The sequence below is a fragment of the Papilio machaon genome, chromosome Z (genome assembly GCF_912999745.1).
Source record: "Papilio machaon chromosome Z, ilPapMach1.1, whole genome shotgun sequence".
Lineage (NCBI taxonomy): Eukaryota > Metazoa > Arthropoda > Insecta > Lepidoptera > Papilionidae > Papilio > Papilio machaon.
The window spans coordinates 9,722,364-9,749,759 of NC_060016.1; the positions used below are offsets into that span (position 1 = coordinate 9,722,364).

The 27,396-nt window shown below is 33.3% G+C and overlaps 1 protein-coding gene across 1 annotated transcript; it reads right to left on the minus strand.

Annotated features, from left to right (window-relative positions):
• Positions 1-6,316: 6,316 nt before the first annotated feature.
• Positions 6,317-15,293, minus strand: LOC106717022 (calcitonin gene-related peptide type 1 receptor-like). The gene is made up of 10 exons (XM_045686149.1): positions 15,118-15,293; positions 14,620-14,710; positions 13,896-13,987; positions 13,076-13,202; positions 12,743-12,957; positions 9,811-9,884; positions 9,214-9,404; positions 7,416-7,523; positions 6,660-6,774; positions 6,317-6,366 (listed from the first exon to the last, which is right to left on the minus strand). Exons 1-10 carry the CDS (start codon positions 15,291-15,293, stop codon positions 6,317-6,319), a joined length of 1,239 nt encoding a protein of 412 aa, XP_045542105.1.
• Between the last annotated feature and the right edge of the window lie 12,103 nt (positions 15,294-27,396).

Genomic DNA, 27,396 nt, shown 5'->3' on the forward strand with positions numbered 1-27,396 from the left:
GTCAAATCGATTCAGCCGTTCTTGAGTTATAAATGGTGTAACTAACACAACTTTCTTTTATATATATAAGATAATAAAGTTGTGGTACCCATGGTTGTTTCTACGACATTGACGAGACACAAAGGTGGTTATTGTGTAAATTATATCGACATAAATAATATATGGACACGTTAATACGTTGGAAAAACACCATCCCTTCCATATCAATACTTTGACGCACAGAGAAAATGTACAAAACATTTTCATTTAAGATTTATTAAATTCTCTATCACATTATTTATTATTTACTAGCTGCTGCCCGCAACTTTGTTCGCGTGGAATTGAATTTAAAAATGTTTCTTAAGTTTGCCTAATATAGAGATACGAAAATTATAAAAATTGGTCTTTTGTTATACGAGTACATAACGCAAACTTATTATGTTCATGAAATATGAAAGTTTTATTTTAATGTTACGTACATACATACATATGCTTTGATTGTATTGGTCTGCAAAGATTGCAATATTGAAAAGTGGAATTTAAAATGAAAACAAACACAATAACATTGTGATCAAGAAACTAATAAAGTCTGTCAACATTATATTGGCACTCAAGGGATGTAACATTTTGTGTAAAATCAATTACTTGTTAGTATTGAAAAATATTTTACTAAAAATATGTTGCATGTACTGGAAATTGATGGAAAAGTTTTCTACTGGAAACGTAACGTTACTCGACGAGTCGTACCAGTAATGTTACGTTGCGTTACTAGTAATGTAACACGTAAATGTTTCGACTGCCGACACTTGAATTATAACATAGTGTTGTCTCTAGTTTTATTATGAGTATTGATATGAGTATTGTCCATACATAACAATACAACGTCACATATCTGATTTCTACTAACAATTTATTGGACTTGTCGGAACTTATCTGCAGTATAGTTAACTGGAATAAAATAAAATATTTACGAAACTGATATGCAGTTTCGTAAATATCAAACTTCGGGAAGCACAGCGGTTCCGGGATGCTTTCTCGCCTTGTTAAAAGTTTTGACAAGCATTCTGCCTCGGATTTGCAACGTTTGAATATGTATTTCACTAACTGTGTGTTAAAACATATTGCTATCTTTGTGTTGTCAAAGTTAATGACAGGAATGACGACATGTTTTATACACAGATTTGCTACTTCGAAACTGAAGGTAAGTAAGTATTTATTTACTTCTAACTAACCCAACAAAACTTCTATTGCAATCCGGTCATTGATTTAAGCATTAATAAATGGCAAACAAAAGACAAGAGGAAAGACTAAAGAAAATAAGAAAAGTAAGTTTAAGTATACATCAAGTACTATAAAAAATTATCAATTGAGTTATTTAATAAAATAAATGTATCTCGATTTATTACGCTATAGTGTCACGCAAACAAGCACAGTCAGGCATAGCAGTACTGCAATCGTTTGAACTTCCACGCTGAAACAGAGCTGTGTTATTTTGACTGTAACTACTGCTCTGTCAACTGTTCTGTCTCAATGTCGCATTCAATTTATTACGCTGTTTTTACTAATGGACAGTCACTGTTTTTTTTTAAAGTATGGTTTTTTTATATTTGTATTTTCAAAACAAAAGACGGAGTATATTTTTTAAATAATTAGATGTAGGCGTTAATGTCATTGACGACAATGTTCCAATTAATCTTTTAATTAAGAACAACAAACAAAATATAAACTGGTAATGATTAAAAAAGGAGTTTTGTTTTGAGGAAATCAAAACAAAACTCAAAATTTGGTTAAATCGAAAATTAAATGAAAGCATACTGCGTTCTTAATAATAATTTTGCATAAGTACGACAAAATACTTACCTATACCTTATTCATGTCTCTTATCATACTTACATTGAGGTTAGTTTGTAAATCGAACTATGATTTTCATCAAAATACACGTGGACGTTGTTACTGTAATAATGCGTATATTCAATGACAATGAAACTCGTGGGATGTTGTGAACATGTAATTATTGGAAATTAATTTTAGTGACATTGACATTCTGTGTACGTGCAAGAACTCATCTACACCCTAACTCGATATCGGAATTATATACTATTCTATTAACATTTTCTTGAATAATGACAACGTGCACAATGCTAAGCTTTATTTTTAACGTCACTCAACAATGTTATTTAGTATTTAGTAAAAGTTGTACAGTAAACCAATAGTCGGAATTCAGATTTCTTTGTTTCTGATTTCGTTAGCACTAAAAGCGGCACGTTACAGTTATAGGTGTATAAAATTAAAAATAAAATTTGATAAATTTTTTACTTTCAAGAAAAATTGGTTGACCCCGCCAGGATTCGAACCTGAATTATCTTCTGGTACGCAATCGAAAGCGGTGTCCTTTGCGATACAGGGCGTTTTAGAGGCTTTCTATCGTACTAAATTTTATCATCATCTTCCTGGCCTTTTCCCACTCATGTGGGATCGCCACACAAGGTTTTATAAACCTTCAGATTTTGGCTTAAGTTTTTATGGCTGGCCGCTTGCCTGTAGAAGATAGTTTGGAAAGACATATAAGCTACAAATTAAGTTTTTTTAATGCCACATGGAAGAAGTCGCTGGCGATAGCTAATGAGTAATAATTATAGATTTTATTTCTTTCAAATTGCCGCATACTGTTTCGCGGCTTAATGAAAGAGTTCAAACTTAATGGCGTTGAATCAATACTCGTCCGAACCAACTAAGCATATAGCCGGGCGATTGCAAATTCTATGGCAGCAGTCGCGTCAATGGAAATTTATAACGTTCTTAGAAATATTTACGTAGTCTTTTTTTGCGGGCTTCACGCGTTCGGTCTTAGTCGCGTTAGTAAAATATCTTGAATCAGATTAAAATTTACGTAGGTTTGCAATTTCACGAGTGACTCCGTGTAGAAAACAATTAGAGATATCAGCGGGAGGTAAATGAAAGAGCAGGAAACATCTCTGTGTAAGCTTTCCTCCCGCAGTATGGCAACCTGGCACCCACTTGCGAAGACAAACGCGATCTATAAAGTTCGAATTTTATAATGTCTATACTGTAAAATCTTTGAACTAATGTAGCAAAGCGAACTTAGATCGAGTTTATAATTAACATTTAAATATTCTATAAAGATGCTATTTCATTCAGAAGTTTATAATAATAATTTGGTTATCAATCATTTAATAAACCAGTATATAGTCACTCGCTGAATATATACTTATAATTGTTCCTTTGAAGATTTAATATCTATTTTATTTTAATTTATAATTACGCTTAACTTTGAAATGTCAACCGTTGTTAATGTTGAACGTAATAAAACATGATTTTATGTTAAACGTTTATACGTATTGCAGACGACACTTCCTAAGCCAATTAAATTAACGCATCAGTGGATCAACTCAAGGTACATTGGCAGGATGTCGTCGTCTCCGATTTGATTTAATAGGAAACCTTTGACATTAAAGAGACCGGACCTGTCAAGCCTGCGCAATCTACTCTGTCAAATAAAAACTAATAATAAGTTCTAAATTTTCTTGCTTGTGTACTTTTTGTGTTCGATTAATTTTTTGATGCGTTCATAAAGATGTTTCAAATTCACGTGTCAGCATGTAATGCACAAGTGATTGTCATCTTTACTGTGGTAAGGGGGCTACTGTGGGAGGTGTGCCTCCCACAGTAGCCCAGCAGCAAAATTTATTATTTTATCGAAGCAGAACTTATTAAAAACAACAGCGACTTTTTGCCTAGTCCGTTTCACTATAGTCAAAGTTAGAAACACCCTTAGCTATTATTATATTTGTTACAGTACAAGTATGGACTTTGACAATTTATTATTCGACTAGTGTTTCAACATTTTGACGAATAAATTTAGTTCCAATTTGAGTGGGTTGTCATTCATAAAGTAACAAAAAACAATAAATTCTAATTAAACTATAAATTTTATACATAATTCAAAAAAAATTGTAGTGGACCGCTTTAGGATAAACTTTGACTTCAATGGTTAAAAATTGTCAGTTGACAATTCTCTTTCAGGTTAAAATATATCTCGTAACATTAAAAATAATTGTATTTCCCAATCGAGCGATAACATGCTCTAACGGGATGTTTATTGTATAGAAGATGTTTGTTTTTAGAATATTCCAATTCCAAGAAAGAGTAGGTTCCATAACTATCGAATGTCACACAAGGTCACCTTCGATTCTAATGTCGTTATCAGTCTACTAGTCTCTAGAGGTTATTTCATTATGGGTTCCGTTTCTTATATTTTATTGCTTAATCTTATTGTTATTTTTTTTTCTTTGTATTATGATAATTGGAATTAAGATTAGGATCGTCGCAATTTAGTATTGTGCTCACACTTAAATTGTATTCCTAGACAAGATGCCGACTAGTTTCCAGCGAAAATAAATTAATAATGGTATGAAGTTTAGGTACTTTTATTTATGTTATTTTCATGAGTCGCGGGTAAAAGCTAGTTTATAATATAAGTAAGATGTATTGTGACATTTAGAAGTGTTGATGGTAAGTGACATAACATCCATTTCTTGTTTGACTCTAGTAGCAGGTATCGTAGTAATTATCAATAACTACCTAAGAGACGTCGGTGGCATCGTTCCATATAAAAATGAAGAAAGGGTAAAACAGGCTCTTATTAAACTAATGCGTACGATCTTTAGACCATATTAGCAAGAAGTGGGATAGTGGTCACAAGCTTATTCATTATAAAATTTTATTAAAAATAATATATTTTCTATTCGTATTATTTCTTTTCTTGGTGGTTAGCCGTTTTTTTTTTAATTGGGCGGCGGTATGCCACCATCTCGTTCCCCTAACATAATTTTTGGTCAGAGACCTTGAGTGCAATAACTTCTTTATTTCTTTATTTAAAACTAGCTTTTACCCGCGACTCCGTCCGCGCGGAATAAAAAATAGAAAACGGGGTAAAAATTATCCTATGTCCTTTTCCTGGTTCTAAGCTACCTGCCCACCAGTTTTCAGTCAAATCGATTCAGCCGTTCTTGAGTTATAAATGGTGTAACTAACACAACTTTCTTTTATATATATAGATAAGATAGATTAATAAGAGGTGGTGATCTGTTAGTCTACCGTTTTTCACTCGACATCGACATTATTTAAAGAGATAAAGATAGAGAGTTGTATTTTTCAGATGCTAATCCTGGGAAAATGGCAACACGGTGTGGCCTCGCATGCTCTCTTAGATAGAGCGCAAGCTCAATGTAGTGAGGCACCACTCTTGGAGCTGCGTACTACGGGATATCCATGAGTCCAGCACTAGAGTATGGCACCGAGTTTTAGTTGGTTAAATGACGTATTACCCTGTTCCAACGCTGGGCTGATGAGCTGGGTATCTTTGTTAAGATTTCTCGCCGATATCAAAAAAGGTAAATTATGCTAATAAAACGCGAAAATGATTTTTAACTTTATTCAATTAATCTTAATACATTTGAAAATAAAACTAACAAGGTTTTTAACACATAAAATCTTGACACTAACAACAATTTATCGTATATCGTATACTTAATAATAGTATAGCCAAACCAGAAATATAGAAAACCATCGCCAAATTCGTTGTAAAGTTTATTGATGTCCAAGTTTATAATCTTTCGGTACAATTTTTAGAAAAATATTTCATTATATACTTTTTTGAGCATTAATCTGGAAATAAGACTGGAATAGTAGAAGAAATTTTTAAGTAAATGACATTTGTTCGATAAGATGCATTGACGTAGATGCGATTACAAAGAGGATTATGGTGCCCTCGTGACTGGTTTTCTACTTTTCTGGTGAGGTTTTAACAATTAACATTAAAATCTATATTAATTATTATAACTAGAAACATAGAGTAAAAGAGTATGTTATCTTTATACCAAGCAGTCGTGATAAGATTTTAAACTGCCGAATGCGATAACAGAGACTAGATTCACATTTAGTGTAACTATTTAGTACTAATTCCTAAGAAGTAAGATGAGTATTTTAAAAATTTAATCCATTTTCTCGATGCGATTTGTTTGCAGATTGCTTATAGTTTAATAAATAATAAATAAGGGATATGGTAATGTTAGTGCTTAGTCCTATACTTATCAAAGGTAATCATCGAGAAAGATACCTAAGTCATAATATCAAGATAATTGATAAAAACGACTTATAAATAAGTCGTAATTTAATCTTAGAGTTCTACGAGTATTACTGTGACATTTGCATTAATATATGTCATCATTATTTTCATATTCTTTAACAAAAAGAGACTGCTAAATACATTAATATAACACACAAGGAAGGGGAATTCTGCGCTGAAGTAATTCGATTACTCGGAATTATCACGAGTATTCGCCTCGCTGTCCCTCACAGTTATACCTGGGGAAGGAAAGAATATTTAGTAGATGCGCAGATGTTATCAAGTGAGCGCACGCGCAGGATTGGCAGAGAATTTTAATTTTTTGGCATTTTTGTGTGAAGATCGAATTGTAGCTAACTTCGCCGCAAACTCCGAGAGTCCTACGTTGAATACTCTACGATTCGTAATACGCATGGAATTTTCTTTTAGTACAATCTCACCGTAACAATCATATAATTATTGTTCTTCGTTTGTTACGGCACAAAATAAAGTTTTCTGTAATAAGGCCAAATAAGTTGATAAAAAATCTTACCTGCCATTGGGATGTCTCCGTTGTCCTCTCGCTCAATTCTCCTTCCTAGTTTAGCCTTAAGAGCCGTTTGGACGTCATTGTTCATGAAGCAAAATAAGATAGCAACAAGCAGACCCTAAAAAAAGGAGTTATTAAAGTACCATTTAGCCATAAAATATGAAGTTTTATATATCATGATAGCATTTCACTATAAAACATGAACATAGATTTTTGTTAGGAAAAGGTATTATGTACATGTAAAAATCTGTTTGTGCACTTGTTCTCTATGTGTACTATTATGTATATCTCTGTTTTGTCACAGATAATGACACGGAGATATGTTTTATACATAGATTTTGGTGTCAGAAATCCACCGTTAGAGAGCGAGAGATTAATCCGTTTTCTTTCGAGGTTCAATTTAATTTATCATTATTCATTTATTTACTTATTATGCACATACATTTTATAAAAAAAATATGTGGGACCCAACTTCAAGCACTTCCTTTCGAATAAAATATTTTTTATCAAAATCGGAGCACCAGGGTCGGAGCATCGCGGTAACACACATAAAAAAAAACAATCGAATTGATAACCTCCTTCTTTTTTAAGTCGGCTAAAAATAGTATACTACAGGCTGCGGAATCTCATGTCTCGAGCAGCAAGTGGTCAGGGCTGCAGAGACGGAACATCCTAACTATGCGCGCGGTATCTAAAATATCCGCCGTTTGTATCGAGCCCTAAATGTTTCATTATTATGTTAAGTTATTTTTCTATTACCTGAGTGCTAGTCAAAAGTGCCACAGATATCTCATACACTATTTCTAACGTAGATCCAGGGGCAGGGCGGATCGGATAGAATATGTAGTGCAGACCGAAGAGCGGGACCTAAATTAAAAATCAAATTGTAACATAGCCTAGAATGTTAATGTGCAGCCACAAAAGCGTACCAGAACTAAAAGCTAAGCACAGATTAATACAAAGATGGTTTATTTTATTAATTTTACTATACACGATTATTATAATTACCAAAAAAAATATAGCTGTCGTCCATACTGATATGATGTGATAATGATATTTAAAAAATCACATGAATATCGATAAATTACCCTAATAATTTTAAGCTTTGGTTGATTTTAGTCAATTTTATTTGTATGTGCATTTGTAGTAATAGTTTCGCCTTATTGTATTTTAAAAAATCCACAATTACATTTATTTTATCTTAATTTACTCTGCGTTGGCTATTATTATTAACTAGCTTTTACCCGCGACTCCGTCCGCGCGGAATAAAAAATAGAAAACGGGGTAAAAATTATTATCCTATGTCCGTTTCCTGGTTCTAAGCTACCTGCCTACCGATTTTCAGTCAAATCGATTCAGCCGTTCTTGAGTTATAAATAGTGTAACTAACACGACTTTCTGACTATATATATAGATAAAATGACTTTTAGTATTTTCTTTTTAAAAAGTGTTGTGTCTATAATTTTACAGGATTAAAAAAAAATTTGTTAACTTACATAGGTAAAAAAAAATGACTGCACAATTAAGATGCTGTATATATTCTATATTGTTTTTTTTTCTGGTAATTAATAAATAACCGTGTATAATACCAAATTAAATATGTAGCAAACTTTGCGTGTCGTATTCGTTCTTAAAGAGCAATATTTGGTTTCGTAGCTATGTGCTCAATGAATAGTTCTTTTGCCAAATCGACTACTTTCGAAGATTACGATTATTAACAATTGATTAATGTCAAAATCAGATATCGTCTTTTAATTGGATAATAAGATTTAGATTTTATTTTACTGCGTATTATTTTTATTACGCGAGTAATTATACATTTAAAGTTTAGACTGAAGTCTCTCGGCATATGCACGACATACGTTTTTAATACACGAAGTAAATCGACTTCGCATAAGAACTAAAGCAGATATGACAATTATAGCAGTCAGTTGATGATTCTTGAGCAAATGGGACGTGACTTTTTCAATTACTGTAATTTTTTTAGCAATATTTAATTTAACTTAAGAACATATACTTAAATATTAGTAAATTTATATTTTTGATAAGTTAATTAGGTGAATATAATATTATGATTTAAAATATAACAAAAAACTAACTAACTAATACTTTAACTATACTATGACAACAAAATATTTTCTATACACTAAACCAAATGTAATGAAAATTCTTTATGTGATGATAGCCATGTAATTATATACATTACCAAGGTAATAATAGAACGCCACGTTTTCCCAACAGTAAAGTAAGGATTCCTGTTCTCGTTAGCTGGCATTTTATCCATCAAGATGCATACTATGTTAAAAAAAAATACTGAAAGATATAAAATAAGTAAAGCAAACAAGGACGCGGCATTTGTGTTGTCGAGTTTACGGTTCAACAGCGAAATTACGGTTTTCCGTTCTGTCCGTTTCCCTTAATACTATATAGAATTATTAAACCGTTATTTTTGATGTGAAACATCTATAGGGATCACTTGTAAACCGAATCGTTGGCGTGGCGACGCTTGCCGTGGCGACGGGTCGCCAAGCTATACTGAGGTATTTAAATCTCTAACAACATTATCTTTGCTCTGAGCAACGCTACGGGTCGATAACCAAACGGGTCGTGGTCGTATATTCTCTCTCCCTATATGGTACCGAACCCGGCCTGAATCCACCACAATACGACGCTTTCCGCCCTGTCGCCGGGGACTTTCCACAGGATGAAGGAACCTTAAAGGTTCAGCATGTAATCCCGATAATTGAACTGATCGGAACCTCGAACATTTTAAATCGTTGCTTTGCATATATATTAAGCTACTAGAAAAACTTCAATATCGTGTTTTAGAACTTAAATCAAATTGATGTGAAACATCTATAGTCTCACTTGTAAACCGAACTGTTATGCATATTACTTGTACACACACGATGTTTCACATCTGCCAGGCGTCCCATGACGGCTCACAAGTTTTTTTACATTAGTCTGGTCTAATATTAAATTGCACTTTGCGACAAAAAGAATGCTATAAGCCGATCTAATCAGTTTTGCCGTAAGTGCCAACTCAAATGCCGCGTACTATATGCAATATCTATAATTAATAGAAAACCCATATTAATTGATCCTAAATATTCCAAAACCGTAAAGTTTTTTTTATGTATAAAATAAAACTTACCGAAAGAGATTACAAGACTAAGAAGCACAGGTACGGTGATGAACCAGTACGAGTCATGATACTCAAGCCAGCATCTAAGAAAATACATAAAAATACATTCGTTTAATTAAATAAAATATACAATAAACCAAATAAGCCAGTTCTGGCTTAGGGCAGGTGGGACTTTAGCTCGTAATGACAAACGGAACACGAGCAGAAGGTAAAGGTTTTCGTAACGTCATAAAAATATTTCTTTACTGCTGTAGAAATCTAATACAATTTTTGTCGGTGCAGTTACGAATTCTTCCTCGCGAATTTTCGTGCTAGGGATTCAGTTGCTCTGTTTGATTTAATAGTGTTGGAAATGTCATCATGTTCATTTAATAATTAAATTTAAAACAGGCAGCGGATCAGTCGTAGCAACGCGAGCGCATAAAATTTGTATTTGTGATAATACGTTCGCCCCGTCATTGTCGCGCATAACGACTTAACTAGTAGAGGCCCTTCGCATTGCAGTGTGTGTGTGTGTTTCCACATGTTATTTCGATATTTATTAAACAACAATATTTTTAATTCAAAAAGAAAAGGAATTAAAATGTACCATACCTTACACGATATTAAAGAAAAAATAATTCGCACCAATATTCGCACTTGCTGAGTTACAATTACTGCACAGCAATATAAAATACTAATGAGTTTTTTGCTCAAAGTGATATTTGAACCAAACAAGTGAATTATGAGTATTTGATTTATTAATATTAAATCGATTAATGAATATTTAATAAATTACAGAATTATCAAAAACAAAAAATAATTAAAATAAATCAATTTACAATCGCTACAAGGAAAAATATTTACCACGCTTCAGGAATAGAAAATGTCAGTTTTGTATTCACAATTTATTTTAAGCTGGTAAGGTATACAAATAAAATAAGATAAATTGTAATTATATTACCGTTCAGTGCCATCAGCAGAAGAAGCGCGGAACATAGCGTAGACGAACACGTTCAGTACTGGGAAGAACCACCCGATTCCAATAAACCAACGCAGTCTCAAGTTTGACGCCCAAGCCTTAAAAGGTTTATCAAATAAACCACATATTCAAATAAAAATACCGACCCAAATAACGAATTCTATTCAAATGAACAATGTATTATAATTATAATAAACTAGCTTTTATCCGCGACTCCGTCCGCGCGGAATAAAAAAAAATAGAAAACGGGGTAAGAATTATCCTATGTCCGTTTCCTGGTTCTAAGCTACCTGCCCACCAATTTTCAGTCAAATCGATTCAGCCGTTCTTGAGTTATAAATAGTGTAACTAACACGACTTTCTTTTATATATATAGATTTTGTTGTTGATTTTTTCTTGTATTTACTTCAACTACAATTCCAAGTGTCCAAATGTTAAAAATATGTCTAAACTTGTTGCGAGTTTGTCAAAATAACTTTGGGTACTAAGATATTAATTTTTACGATATGTTCGATGAGTATTACTTTTCCAGGAACTGAGAGATTGCACTCATATCGTCACAGAGTGCATATCGTACCTTAGCTAACAACACCGCATAAGTCACTTTTACAGGAGACAAAAAACATCTTTTTTTAAATAGATGTTTTTGGAACGAAGTTTCTTATCGCGCGTTGTGAAAGGGGCTAGACGGAAAAAATTCTTACGAAAAGTTGTCACTACACTTTTTGCTATAGACGAATGAGCGCTACTTCACCATGGCAACGACGTGACAATAAATAACGAAAATTCATAGAAATAAAATGTACTTCTTGTGAAGACTTAAGTTTTGTATTCATAGAATAAACATTGGTTCCTTCACTAATTAATTTAAAGGAACTTCGTTCCATCCAGGTGTCCCTTGACACCTCTCAAGTTTTTTTTTAGTTATTTCTTAATGAATACGCTATTTAGCGTTTAAGAATAAATAATTTCTTTAGTTCTTGTCGATTTACTCTATTTTAACTTTTTTTCTATATTTCTTTACCTTTCAATTATCATGTGACCAATGGTTAGATGCAAAATGAGCAGCTCTATCTAATGCAGTCATGTCAAAGATACCCGCGGGCCGTATCAATAATCGCAATGTGTCACAGAAAGAAGAATCATGTTTTTAGAGTTTTTAGACGTCATCATTCGATTCTAATTTCATAAATAAAATGTTACAATAATTCAGTTCTTTTCTTTTCAATCTGGAATTATCTAAATTTAATAAATGGCCGTCTGCAAAATTGAGTTTGACATCTCTGATCTAATGGCATTAAAATATGAAAACCGCCAATTTTTGACTTGCGGCGTTGTAAGCTAAGAGACGATATTATATCCTTCGTTTCTATTGAAACCCTACATTAGTTAAAGACGTCAAATCATGGCGGTCATATTGATATAGAGAAATACACTAAAAGTCTGTTTTGACAAACAATAAGCGAGTGTTTCCCACTGATTCAGAATTCTTATTAGTATATTCATACGAATGAAGAATTTTGGTTCAGTTTTTCATTATGAATGGCTTTGATGATTATGAAAACAAAATTCTTATCGTGGGTTTCCGAGATTAAAGTCCTCGTTTAAAACATTTCGTTATCTATGTTTTGTCAGAGATAATGACAGAGACGACGATGTATTTTATATAGAGTCTTTGGTCTCAGAAACCCACGGTTAGAAAGAGCTATTTATCATATCAACATATACTATGTTAATTAATATAGTAACGTTTATTATAAATATTTACTAGAAGTTTAATAGAAAATATAGAGATATTTTTATAATTCTAAGTTAATAAACAAAAATAAAAGTTTTTTTCATAAAAATATAATTTAGTATAGCAAGCAGTCATCTTTACTAATTTAAAATACATGAAATTCGAAATTTTTTCAAAAAAAAAATCCATTTTCTTTTTTCCAAACCCAACATTCGATTATTACTGCCAACTATATCCAGCACAAGCTCAAAGCATAGTTGGTGTGGTTAAAAATGATTAATAAATTTTTATTAAAAATCGAAAACCAAGGTGTAAGGAAAATATCAAAGTTAGTATTATCTGAAATGTAACTTACCACATTTAGGATTAAGAACAAATGCAGTCCTTCCGCAAACATCCACATATAATTGGCCTCCATGCCATACATCGTCAATATATGTAGTAGTTGGCACCAAAGCTAGGAGAATGAAAATATAATTAAAACATGTGTCCTCAATAAATATAAAAAAAATAATACTGTAAGTATGTAGAGTCAAGTTTCGAGTCAACCTTTTATACTACTATTTAATACTTACGTTATTCTGTTGAACAACCTCGACTTTCTCGATAACTAACTTGTACCATAATATCCAAATCACGTTATTCACGACGTATGATCCATATAAATGCTTATGAATCAATGTCCGGGGACATCGCAGGGACCTAAGTATAAATTTGAAAAAAAAAAAAACAAAAATTTTAAGCACAAAAAACCGTCTTTCAAACAAAATTAACAAAATAGAATTATTGTTATTTCGGAACTGGTGTCGCCTGATGCAGATTTTATTATCACTATTATATTTATAACATAACAAAAATTAAAATAAATGAAATTTAGTAAAATAAAATTGAAATCCGTAATTATTCACTCCTAAGTTTAGTTAAGTGCCTATCTAGATCGAAACCGTTTCCAAAATAACAATAATTGTACAATGTAGACATAATACAAGAAAGGAAATAGTTTTCTGTCTTTCTAGGATATTCCTGAAATTATATTGTTACTTTTTAGTGCATTTTGTTTCAGAATATTATGCTTTGAAGTAGTTTTTTTTTGTTATAAATTTTTGTTTATTTCTCGATTTTTAGTTAATCAGAAGTTCTTTAAGATTAAGAATTTTAGCAATTACCAAAATGTAAACAAATCATTTTTCGTGATCATCATTCAAAGAGGAGTCAATTTGACTCCGCTCCCTCCGATATATTACTTATTTGTAATTTAACTTTAAACTTTTTAATTTTCACTTTGTATGTTCACTTGTTTTAAGCCTATGTTAAATTTCTCTGCAGTTATTATAACAAAATATTTCATTAGTAATATAAACAAAACTAACTTATAAACTTAATGATAAACCATACCTTAGGTATTGCAAAAGAATCATAGAAATGGTGACAGCAACCGTAGAGATTTTGTAGCCATATATATAGATATTGTTGACAATTTTCCGGAACTAAAACAATAAAATAGATTTACTACATAAGCTGATGCACGCGATTCCGTCCGCGATTAGTCAAAAAAAAACTAAATTCGTAGCCTATGAGGTCTGTCAGGCAAGGTTGCGAGTTTTTTTTTATATTTCCGCGCGGGCGGAGTCGCGGGCGATAGCTAGTATTAATGGTCGCCGACAAGCAAAAGAAGACGATAGAAGCGCTGTTATCGCGCCTAATTCTGTAAGAAAATACGTAAACTACATAGACAAAGAAAGTTACACTCAACACTAGTCACCTATAGCCTGATAAGGATTTTGCCGACAGTTTTTTGACATTAGCAGGGGGCGGTTATAAGCTACTATCTTTTGCTCGCGACTTCGTACGCACGGGATTGAAAAGAACTTGTTAAGTAGCCTATGTGTTTATTTTTCTGGCAGTGTTCTACATCTACAACAATTTTAATCCAGACCTATGCAGCCATTCTGGAGATACCATTCATATAAATTTTCACATTTATATTAGTAGGATTTTAATTTAGTTTCACTTATGCCCACGGGACCAGATAATATTTTCGGCCATAAGCGCTCATTCGGGCACTTTAAAACTCTGCGTAAAAATTTCAAGTAGTATAAGGTAAGTAATCTGTACATACCGTTAAGTCCTCGAGGTCTACGCAGTCGGTGTAGTCAGACCAGGTCTCATTGGTGTCCGGGTTCACTTCCCACCTTCCATACTCGGTGCATCTAAACAAGATGTATCGCGATTATTCTATTTTTTTTAAATACATATTCATTTGTTACGATACTATGAGAGATTAAAGATTTTACAAAAAAAAAAATAAAGACATTTCAATTAGTTAACTATCAAGAAAATGTATAAGAATTCCCAATTTTTTTCACATTACAATTGCTTTGTGTAAAAATTTAAATAATGATTGAATTGTTTCACAAGCATGATATTTCACAATTCATTAGCAATTCGATAAGTATTACTAGTACTAGTAATACAAAAAAAGGCGGCGAAAAAAAAACCTTGAACTGGACAGAAATGTTAATCCAAAAATCATCACCGTCTCAAATAGTAACTTAAAATTATAACTTCAATAAAATGTCACGAAATAATAACTACAATTTATATTAAAACTGAATACCTCTTATGTGCCAGCCGCCTTGAGTCAAAACCTATGACGATGGACGGGCACGGTTGATGTACAGTAGTACCCGCCCTGGTTTCGTTCCAGCACGCGAAGCCATCGAAGACGCGTGGGCAATACAAGCCTTCCGGTGTAACGATTTCCGTAGCATACGAATCTATGGTACAAAACATTTTCAATCACATTATTTGTTTGCGATGTCAAATTTTCTTTTATTGTTTTTTTTTTTCAGTTATTTATTCATAAAGTCTTATATATATATATATATATATGTGTGTGTGTGTGTGTGTGTGTGTGTATATTGAGAATGTAAGTAATAGTAAATATTAAATAGAAAACATAAAAATATTTGTACATTGATTTATTGCTTGCGGTTTTTTCCTCTTGAATAGTTTGTTTAATATTTATACGAGGATATATATCCATTGTACCAAAGGTTTGGGAATGCAGTCAATGAAGCATGTACTTCTAAAGTTTTCAAATGTCCGGAGAAAACCGTAAAAGTTTTAGGGAATGACGCTGATTTTGTAACATTATCAGATAAAAAGGGAAGAAAATTCTCATATTTCGTAACCGAAAGGAGAGCGGAGATAGGCAAAAACAAGAAATGTGTTTAGTCAATCAACAACTCCCGCCCGTAAAATAGAGGGGTAGACAGAGACCTCCATTTGGCGTGGTCCTGACACACATTAGGTCTCGAATATAAATGCGTGAGCTTTAACTGAGAATTTGGAAGTAAAAAAAATCATTACTTCCTTTTAGATCGTTTTAATAAACTGATCAATTTAAAATTAGACTAATTAATTTTCTGTAAAAACAGCAGTTTGAATGTGAAAACAGTAGTTTGTGTATGTCACTGACAGTGTGATGTCGATCACAACAAAGTTGTTAATTTAACATTTTATTTTTTTTCAGTGGACCCCTTTCAAAATTTCACGGTTTTTGACAGCTGCTAAATTTCTTCCTCAACTTGAAAAGCTAAATTTTTCCACCCATTCACCAGAGTTGGGTCTCCCAAGGACCATCCACCACTTTGGAAATTGCCTTAAAAGGAGAAAAGTAGTAATATTTTAAATTTGTCTTACCATTCGTATTGCCGAAATCGGGATTGTAGCATTGGTGTATCAGTAGGGCGTAGAATTGAAGCATCGGGGTTTTCACGAATCTCATGTAATTAGAAAAATTGTCCATGTTTGCAGCAGTGTCTGAAAACAAAGAGAAATATTAGAATACAAAGATATTGTGATTGTGTATAACGTCGACGATAGTGTGGGTTTCCACTGTCTGAAAACTTGCATAAAACTTTATCATCCTCTTTGGAAAAATTAAGACATCAAAATATTTACACAACTCTAGCTTGTTGTAATAATAAAAACATATTTAGAAATGTTGCAATCATAACAGATTACGTCTCAACTATTCAAGAGTTCTGTTGTACATATGTGTCGGAAGATATTCATAAGAATGTCACTATATTAAATATTAATCAGATTACTTCGAAACACTAAAATGCTAAATTGTAAACTAACACTAAAATGCTTAACTGTATTGTTTTGTTATTTAATAAGTAATAACAGCGTCGGAAATGAAATGAAAATGAATTTAATTGATGTTTCTTAAGTTCACCGTTTACCGAGAAGAGTTTACTATCTGTTAAATTTAATCACGTCTAAACACATTTTCGCTTTTAAGAAACAGCTACACGATTTAATTCATTTCTGTTTAAAAAAATGGTTATTGTGAGAAAATTACAATATATATATCTTTTATATATATATATATATATATGCTATCGCGGACTTTTATTTTGCACATTTAAAGAGCTACATATCTTCCATACATCATTTTTTGTAGGTCCTATTGTTTAGCCTACGTAAGCGCCGAAAGCAAAAATGTCCCTAAACTTCGCAACTCATTTTGAAGCTAAATTCAAAATCTACTAGTCTTCTAGTTATTTAAAAAAATAAAAAAAATGGGACCTATTTGCAAGCAATTCCTTTCGATTAAAATAATTTTTATCAAAATCTGACCACCAGGGGCGGAGCATCGCGGTAACACACACAAAAAAAATACAGTCGAATTGATAATCTCTTCAATCTTTGAAGTCGGCTAAACAAAACAAGAACATCATAAATATAGTCCAAGCCAATCAAACACTCCTTTTTTAAAAATGAATCATAAACCAATCGTCAGAACTTTGCCAAATTTACGTGGACATAAAAGATAACTAACAGCTTTCAAATGACGAAATAATTATCAAAATCGGTTTACTAATAAAAAAAATAACGAACTAATACATCGTTGTGAGGATTTAAATCTGTGCAGCTGCTCGCCGCTGTTGCATAATAAACAGTAACACTTTGAGAATAAAGATGATATTTATTTACCACGTTCCGTCTCCCGAAATGGTGAAAAATGCGGAGGTTCATTTGGCCACACCAAATGAAGGTACGTGAACTCTACCTACCCCTATGAGTTATAGGCGTGAGTTGTGAGACTGACAGACTAGAAATTAAGGCTCTTTGATCTTGATCAGTTTGTTCACTTGTAAAATTTTAACATTAAAATTACGCCTATTAAAATTACGGGAATAAATGTATAAGAATATTCCTCATAATATCAAGGACAGTGATTGTAGTACGCGCAAAAACTACAGAGCAGTTAAGTATATACTACATGAAAGCATTATTACGGTGAAGACAGTTTTTTTTTTTTTTTTTTTTTTTTTTTTTTTTTATAAGAGAAGGGGGCAAACGAGCAGCGGGAACACCAAGGTGTTCATCGACGCCCATGGACATCTGCAATACCAGAGGAATCGCAAATGCGTTGCCGGCCTTTGAGATGGTGATACGCTCGCTTCTTGAAGGACCCTAAGTCGTACTGGTTTGGAAATACCGCCGAGGACAGACCATTCCACAACGCGGCCGTGCGCGGCAAGAAATTTCGCGAGAACCGCACTGTTGTGGAATGCCAGCCATCCAGATGGTATGGATGGTACCTGGCGGTCTGTCGGGTCGTCCGATGACGAAACTCGGCGGCAGGAATCGTTCCAAACAGTTCTTCGGAACACTCCCCGTGGTATAAACGATAAAAAATGCAGAGGGAACTGACGTCCCTCCGCAAGGCCAGAGTATCAAGCCGATCGGTAAGAGCTCGGTCGTTGACGATTCGAGTCGCTCTCCGTTGTATGCGGTCAAATGGAAGAAGCTGGTACTGGGGTGCTCCCGCCCAGAGGTGCGAGCAGTATTCCATGTGGGGCCGAACTTGCGCCTTGTACAGTTGTAGGCGGTGGCCCGGCTGGAAATACTGCTTCGCCCTACTGAGCACACCCAGCTTTTTGGAGGCCAGCTTTGCCTTGTCTTCCAAGTGACCGCGAAACTGAACGTCACTCGATATGTCAACGCCGAGAATACCGATACTGGCTGAGGCAACCAGGGGAGTGCCCTCAAAACGAAGATCTACGACAAAGGGTTGTTTTTTAGCGGTAATGGCGCACACTTGTGTCTTTTTGGGATTGAATTCAACGAGATTTCGTCGACCCCAATCCGAAACTTCACCCAGTAGGGTCTCCAGTTCAGACACAAGTTTGGTCCGGTTCTCATCGGCAGTAGCCCGAGAAACATTGGCACGGGCCGTATACAGTGCGTCACACGTGCTATCGTCTGCATAACAATGAATGTTGCTAAATTGCAGCATGTCATTGATATGCAGAAGAAACAAGGTGGGCGACAGTACACAGCCCTGTGGGACACCAGCGTTGATTGGTTTCGGGTCAGAGCACGCACCGTCAACAACGACCTTGATGCTCCGACCCTCCAAGAAGCTAGAAATCCAGGCGCATAGTTTCTCGGGCAGCCCGTAGGAAGGCAACTTCGCAAGAAGTGCTTTGTGCCACACCCGATCAAAGGCTTTGGCCACGTCCAAACTAACCGCCAGGGCCTCCCCCTTGCCCTCGATTGCCTCCGACCATCGATGCGTGAGGTACGCAAGAAGATCACCAGCTGAGCGACGTTGTCGGAAACCGTACTGACGATCGCTAATCAGCTGATGCTCCTCTAGGTACCTCATAAGTTGGCAATTGATGGTCGTTTCCATGACTTTCGAGAACAAGGTGGTAATGGCGATCGGCCTGTAGTTGGACGGATCTGAGCCATCGCCTTTTTTTGGGATCGGGTGGATTATGGCAGTCTTCCATGATTTCGGGACAACGCCTAAGGAGTAGGAGAACCGGAACAGGCGCGTTAAAACCGGTGCCAACTCAGGAGCGCAAGTCTTAAGCACGATGGGGGGTATCCCGTCAGGCCCACTCGACTTATGAATATCCAGAGATTGCAGCGATTTCCGCACTGATCTCTGGATAAACTGGATTTCGGACATAGAGGTCTCGCCGCATGGGATTTTCGGCGGCGAGATTTCTTTCGTTCTTTTTATGTTAAATTATTAACTATTTATTGGAACGAAGTTCCTTATCGCGCGTTGTGAAAGGGGGCTAGACGGAAAAAATTCTTACGAAAAGTTGTCACGACACTTTTTGCTATAGTAAGTATTAGGTCCTTACATATGAAATTGGCGTTTTGTATGGGAGGAACAAAAAGTCGAATATTTTTTAATATAATATATTTAATTAATCAAAGTATGAACCATTATTTTCTATGCCCTTTTGCCATCTCATAGGTAGTTCATTGATCCCTTTACTAAAAAAAACAGTCGGACGGGAATCAATAAAATCTTTGAAGGCGATTTGGACTGCCCCATCGGAGTTGAATTTTTTCCCTTGCAAGAAGTTATCCAAATTTCGAAAAAAATGGTAATCTGTTGGAGCAAGGTCCGGGGAGTACGGAGGATGTCTTAGACTTTCCAATTGAAGCTCTTCTAATTTAGTAGCCGTCTGTTGCGCAGTGTGTGGTCTAGCGTTGTCGTGAAGCAGCAGTGGCGTGGAGCGATTGACCAGCCTAGGTTGTTTAGCCGCTAGCTTTTCCATCATGGTTTGCAATTGCTGACAATAGACATCAGCCGTAATAGTCTGGCCAGATTTGAGAAAACCGTAATGAACAATACCGGCACTAGTCCACCAAACGCTTACAAGTAACTTTTTTGGGGTTAATTTTCGCTTGGGGCAGGATTTGGCTGGCTGGCCAGGATCCAACCATTGCGCTGAGCGCTTCCGATTATCGTAAAGAACCCATTTTTCATCACAGGTAATGATTCGGTTTAAAATACCTTCATTATTGTGCCGGTTTAGTAATGTAACGCAACAGTCGACGCGCGTTTGCCGGTTTGCTTCAGTCAATTCGTGAGGTACCCACCTTTCAAGCTTTTTAATCTTCCCAATTTGCTTCAAGTTATTTAAAACAGTTTTATCACTAACATCGCAGCCTGCAGCTAACTCGGACGTGGTTTGCGATGAATCCGCTTCCACAATAGCCTTCAACTCTTCATTATCAACTTGAGTCTCAGGCCGTCCACGGAGCTTGTTCTGCAGATCGAAATTTCCAGAACGAAAACGTTGGAACCAAAAACGAACTGTGTTTTCTTTTGCAACACGACCGCCATACACATCATTCACCCTTCGAGTCGTTTCCGCAGCACTAGTGCCACGGCGGAACTCGAACTCGTAAATAATGCGATATTTTAAGTTTTCCATTTTGTAAAATGAGTGACGCAAACAGAAAAAAACAGAAGAAAAAAAACAAATGAATGACGGTCATCGAACCACAAATACATGAGTCTATAGCTGTACAAATTTGAATTTGGAATTCCTTACCAAAGAGGAAAAATTCGTGATTAAAGTGGCCAGTACGAAAAACGCCAATTTCATATGTAAGGACCTAATATGTTAACGACGAATGAGCGCTACTTCACCATGGCAACGACGTGACAATATATAACGAAAATTCATATAAATAAAATGTACTTCTTGTGAAGACTTAAGTTTTTTATTCATAAAATAAACATTGGTTCCTTCACTAATTAATCGAAAGGAACTTCGTTCCATCCGGGTGTCCCTTGACACCTCTCAAGTTTTTTTATTCTGTATTTCAAAATGGAAATACACTTTTTTATTTCATTTAATACGAATTTAAAATATGTTAAATTAATCTTCATGTTAAATCACAATAAAAAAGTAATCTATTTTTTTATCATGCACTTATAATTGATTTTAAATTAGGACAGGAATCCATTTTGTTATATGTAAATTAAACTCCAAGCGTTTTAATAACTTATTAATATCCCCTGTCTGTAGTTTTTAACGGAACTTGTGCATAAAAGTTCTTTTTACATATTCTGTATTAATACTGTGGTCCGCTTTCATTACTTCGTGATTAAAATTTACTTTATAAATCACCGCAAAACGCCCACCATCGGAGTATATTTCGCAATTTTAATCACAACGTCTACTTGGAAGCCACGCTTATTATTAACATTTACGGTACATATATACATATATAGCGTAAATAGATATCGTATCGTAGATATGTGTCTACGACATAGAAATTGAACGCAAAATTCAATTTTGCGTAACCCTTAGATTAAAAAATAAGATAATGTAAATCAATAATGAGGAAAAAAATACATAGACTCCATAACGAAACCAGAGGAAATAAAAAATTCAAGGTGCTTAACAAAGTCATAGTTTAGTTGAAATTATTTTAAATTACGATTAAGCCATATATTGAAACACTTTAAAAGTTTTCTAAAAAACTCAAGATTTACAGAATCTAAATGTATTAAATGTTTATTACGACACTTAATTAAATACATTGTTCACGTGAACCGACTCGAAGTAGTGCGCCGAGTACGAATATAACTGAAAATTGTCATCGTATCGCTATCGTTAATAATTTCATAATTCGTATGAGATTTTTGGTGTATTTCACCACAGCTGTACATACGATAGCGAGCGTCACAAGTATTCGTGCTAGGCCCACAAATTATATTAATTTCAATAGTAATTGGGTTAAAAACATTTGGCGTCTTATATCACTTATTAAGAATTTCATATATTACTTAGAATTTTATCTTGGATTTACGCAGTTGCAACACATTTATAAAACAGTTGAAACTGGTATGATCCAATCATCTCATATTTACCTGTATGATATATGACTAAATTGGATCTCAGAGAACACTGTGTACCATAAAACAAACGTGAGATTTAACCCTGAAATCTGTTATAAAAATAAATACTATTTGTTTTACGATCTTCGACCAATGTCTAAATAAATTTAAAATCTATTGCGTATATACGTTAAAGTTTGTTATTTTATCGAGTAATACAGCACTTGAAAATCGACGGTCGGACAGCTGTATTGAAAGACGACTATGTTTTTGAGACCAAAGTCTCCGTTAAAAACATATTGTTATCGCTGTTTTGTCAATGATAATGACAGGGATGACTTTATTGTTATTTTGTTCTTAGACACCCACAGTTAGTCGTGTCAGATAAACGACGGCTTATTATTCCACAGATGTACAATATTACATTTAAATAAATAAAAGACAAGACAAAGAAAGTAATTAGATGGTAATTAAAGGAACAAATAAATCAAACTGATTTATAATTATTTAATAATTGACATTCTTCAACCTTTGTAGAAAATTAACTTTTACTGTCAGACTTGTAATTGTTTCTTAAGCAGATATAATAACAGAAATCAGAGTTGGAAGATGATGGGCGAATAAAATAATTTCTAAGAAAAAAAATTGTGCTACGAATTAGCGAGTTTGTTTAATTAAATTAAATATTGGAATGTTTAGTTAGTGGTATATTTTAAATGCTAAAGCTTTGATATTCCAGTTAAATGGAAATATGTAGTTAATTAAAGTCTTTGAGTTGCTCTTTAATTTACAAATACTATGTTTGTGAGTTTCTTTTAAGAAGGAAGATCTAATTTTTAAAAAGGTTTCATTTATGAAATATACAAACACATTATATACATATATATATATATATACTTTTCAAACACAGAGTTACTTTTGGAAATCTTACTAATTATAAATGCGAAGGTTTAGATGGACGGATGTTGGTTACAAGGTATCTACGAAACGGCTCAACGGATCTCGATGAAATTTGGCACAGATGTAGAACATAGTCTGGAAGAACATATAGGCTTTGTAGAGTTAATAATTTTTTTTCTATTTCCACGCGGACGGAATCACAGGCGACGGAGTCAAAATCGTTGCCCAATCAAATATTTAAAGCGCATTGTAAGTCTTGTAGCCAAGCGAAGCAGTGAAAAATAGAAATTTATGAAAAAAAAACCATAAAATTGGTAAATTAGAATTCTACTTAACATATTTACGTGTGTAATACTAAGCATCTATTTTTCTATGATCTAGTAAAATTGTTCTATTGAATTGTTAGTGCTTCTCTACTTGAATCTACCTTGATATTTTAGTGTGTTACCTTTACCACATCCTTACAAAATATGTATGGATTTTCATATTCCATTTCATAATATTTACTGTCTTTTTTATTTGTCATCCAAATTTTTAAATCTACAAACTTCATAGCGTCAATATGTTTGTTGTTTTAAGCTTTACGAGATTATTCCATTTATTAATGAATATTCCAAAAATAAAGTGCAGCATCTCGTTTAAATATATATATTTTTTGCATTCCATACTAGTGTCTGTGCTGCAATGAATTAAATGAAATTAAAAATATTTATAATAATTAATGTTATTTAAGAAAAACTTATATTTTTTTTTGACTTAGACTCAACAAATTAACATTTTCAATTAATAATTTAAGGTCTATGAATATAAAAAATTAGGTAATTTTTAATTGTTTTAATTTTGTTTAAAAAATTAAATAATTTTAATTTTAAAATGAATTCACATTTTACAAAGTATTAAAACATACTTGACTTGTTCCCGTAAATATCACCATGGTCCACTCCACTTATCACATCAATAACTTTTATTTTTTCAACTTTATTTCATATATATGTAACTTAATTTTCCACATTATTTTAAATTGCACCGTACAACTGGTTAACTAACACAAGTGGGATAAGTACCAATTTTTTTTCACGTATTCTAGTGGAAATAGACACAACTAAGGAGACGCTGTATCTCGACCGGCGTTCGAAACTTTACTGAATTCTCAACTCAACCGACCACTCAATGTGGCTGTTTGAGCGCATTCAACTTGAAATAATGTCAACTTTTGCAATGTTCATTAAAATAAAATTTTAGGAAATGTTTCAAAAATCTATTTTATACGTATTATGATCAATATTTAAATGTTAATCAAAATAAAATTTTGTATAAATAATAAATACTTTAACCGAATTAAATCCTAAAAAAAACTATTTAAAATGAATATGTTGTAGAAATAAACAAAAAAAATAACGAATGTGTATGAATTATAATGACATTTCATATATTTACTTTAAATCAATACTTAAGTGAGAAAGAGATTTAATATTCGTTTTTTAAATACTTCAATAAATTTACATCGAACAGCGGACGTTTGTTTAAAAAAACTACACGAGAAATTTTTAAACGATGAAATTTATACCGAACTAGCTGTCGCTCGCGACTCCGTCCGCGCGCAGTTAAAAAATGGGGGGGGGGGGGTTATGAAAAATAGATGTTGGCCGATTCTCAGACTTACTGAATATGCTCACAAAATTTCATGAGAATCGGTCAAGCCGTTTCGGAGGAGTACGGGTACGAAAACTGTGACACGAGAATTTTATATAATAGAGATAGATAATTGATGTTGGCATGTTCAGTAACATGTCATAGTGATGTGTTATCTGTATTTTGTCAAAGACAATGAGAGAGATGGGAATGTTTTATACAAGGGTTGTAGTTAACTTATATAGGAACGGCTAAAACACTTACGTACTTATATCCGGTGTCGGCACCGACTAGATTCGAGTGGGACTGGTATTATTTCGCGGACGCGGCCCGTCAATCACTGAGTGTTTTAGCCGTTCCTACATAAGTTAATGATAATGTCTTACGAAAGTTTGAATAATTTAAGGGTTTTAGTCTTAGAAACTACCAAATTGCATCGAATCTAACGGGATCCACGCCTCGAGATAAACTATTAGCTTTTAAAATATGAACATTTACATTTAACATACTTTTGCATCCCTAAATATTATTCCCAAAATTTAATTTAATTAGTGTATACTCTCCTCATGAATGGTGTAATATTTTTTAATAAATCTTTCTTGTAGAAGAAAATTTTAAAATAACAATTGCCACTTTAGTCAACAAAAAGTATTGCAGTTAGTTTAATTTTTTAAACATTGCTTTGCCAAATTAACTTATCAAGCATATGCCGACTGTTAGCGCCATCTAGGTGTTGTTATACAAATGGTGAATAGCCTCAACCAAAATAAAGACAAAGCGGCTGATGAATTTTTCTTTTTAACACATATAATATAAAAACCAAATGACTGTACACACTCAGAGTACAAGGATACAATTATAAATACGTGCATATTATACCTTTGGAATATTAACACTAAGCCGAGTTATTTAAAGAAAACTTAAAAAAATGTAAGAATACTTAAAGCCCGCCCACCCTCAAACGCCTTAATCCTTAACGCCATCTATTTTTATCATTGAGATTTACTCGGTACAGGTTGATTTTCTATCGCATGAAATTCAGAAAATACTTCTGACGTAGACGTAATAATATCAATATTGTAGGATGATTCGTCAGCTATTATATGTATATTACCACGGAGAGGCTCAGTGGATTAAAGGAACTACACTGACCCACGTCTGCGGATTTGGATTGACTACGACATACATTGGTTGATTTTTAATGTAGAGATAATTTGAAAATATCGGATTGCGTATATTAAAATCAGAAATCCGAAAACAGATTGTATCAGGGATAGAACCAGGACCTGTTGTTAACTAGTCTAGTTTCCCAAGTTTAAATGTAACAGGCATGTGAGTAGTGTAAGTTATTGATTAGATTTAATTGCATGAAAAAGTTATAATGCTTGTAAACGGCGTTTATTAAATCGATGAATATGTCGTTTCGATACAAATGAAATAATACACATGTTGGCCATTTAGATATTTAACTTTCTTTGTTATTTTTTGAATATTATGAGATAACGTGAAGTAATATTTTTAAGATAGGAGTAGCTGATGTTATTTCGTTATGTGGTAAATTAACGGAGTATCTGTGTTTGTAAGTTTGTGTCATTGCAAATTTAGACTGAAACCTTGACCGATTATATTTATAGTGTTAATCTATTGATTAATTTTTTTTTTAGTTTTTCTATTTTTTTTACGAATCGTAATCATATTTATTTAATAATAACGGTATATGAAAGATATTAGAAAAAATTGTACGTATTGCATTTAAATTGCAAACTAAAGCTGTGAACTAAATCTTTATATATATAAAAGAAAGTCGTGTTAGTTACACCATTTATAACTCAAGAACGGCTGAATCTATTTGACTGAAAATTGATGGGGAGGTAGCTTAGAACCAGGAAACGGACATAGGATAATTTTTACCCCGTTTTCTATTTTTTTTTATTCCGCGCGGACGGAGTCGCGGGTAAAAGCTAGTTACATATAAATCTGGAAACAGGCGGGTCTTATTTAAATTACAAGATTTGAACAAAATTTGTAAACAAATATTATAAATTAATGTAAATAACAATTAAGTATGCCCGAAAACAAAACAAGGTTTTTTTAAAATAACTAGTTACTCGATTCCTTTATTCTATTCTGTATTTTTTTTTTAAATTTGATTAGTAAAGTTCTTTCATTAGATATAAATATATCACTCTAATATAAGTATCAAATTAAAGGACTTGTAGAATACCGCGACAAAATCCAAATAAAAAGTTACTAAAAATTAAAAAATAGAAGCAATTCGATTGCGACTTAAGCATTCGATTAAAAAAATACGTCAATTTAAAAATAGTGCCATCAGTGGCCATTTTGAATTAACAATTATTTATTATTATTTATTTATTTATAATACAATTTATTTATAATACAAAGTGAATATAAAAAATTATATTGTCTGCGGAACTTAAGTATTGCAACTTTCAGAAACATATATGTACATATTAACAGGGAAGTCTAACTTAATCACTGTTTTAAATTTTCTTTAAAAAATTTAACGAAACTTAACTTTGAAACATTTTTTATAAAACATAAATGTACCACATTATTTATAGTTATTTCTAAAATTACTTGTAAAATGTGTACATGTCTACATATTCCTTTGCTTTCCTTGTGACATTTATTTGTTTACACAATAAGGCGCAACAGGTTGCC

Excerpts from the sequence above, each read along its gene's own strand:
- LOC106717022 (XM_045686149.1), bottom strand. The coding sequence starts at position 15,293 with ATGTTTTGTACCATAGATTCGTATGCTACGGAAATCGTTACACCGGAA. Across the intron at positions 14,711-15,117 it reads AGGCGGCTGGCACATAAGAG|ATGCACCGAGTATGGAAGGT; the intron begins GTATTCAGTTTT and ends CATCTTGTTTAG. Across the intron at positions 9,885-12,742 it reads ACCAACTATGCTTTGAGCTT|ATGCTGGCTTGAGTATCATG; the intron begins GTGCTGGATATA and ends GTATTTTCTTAG.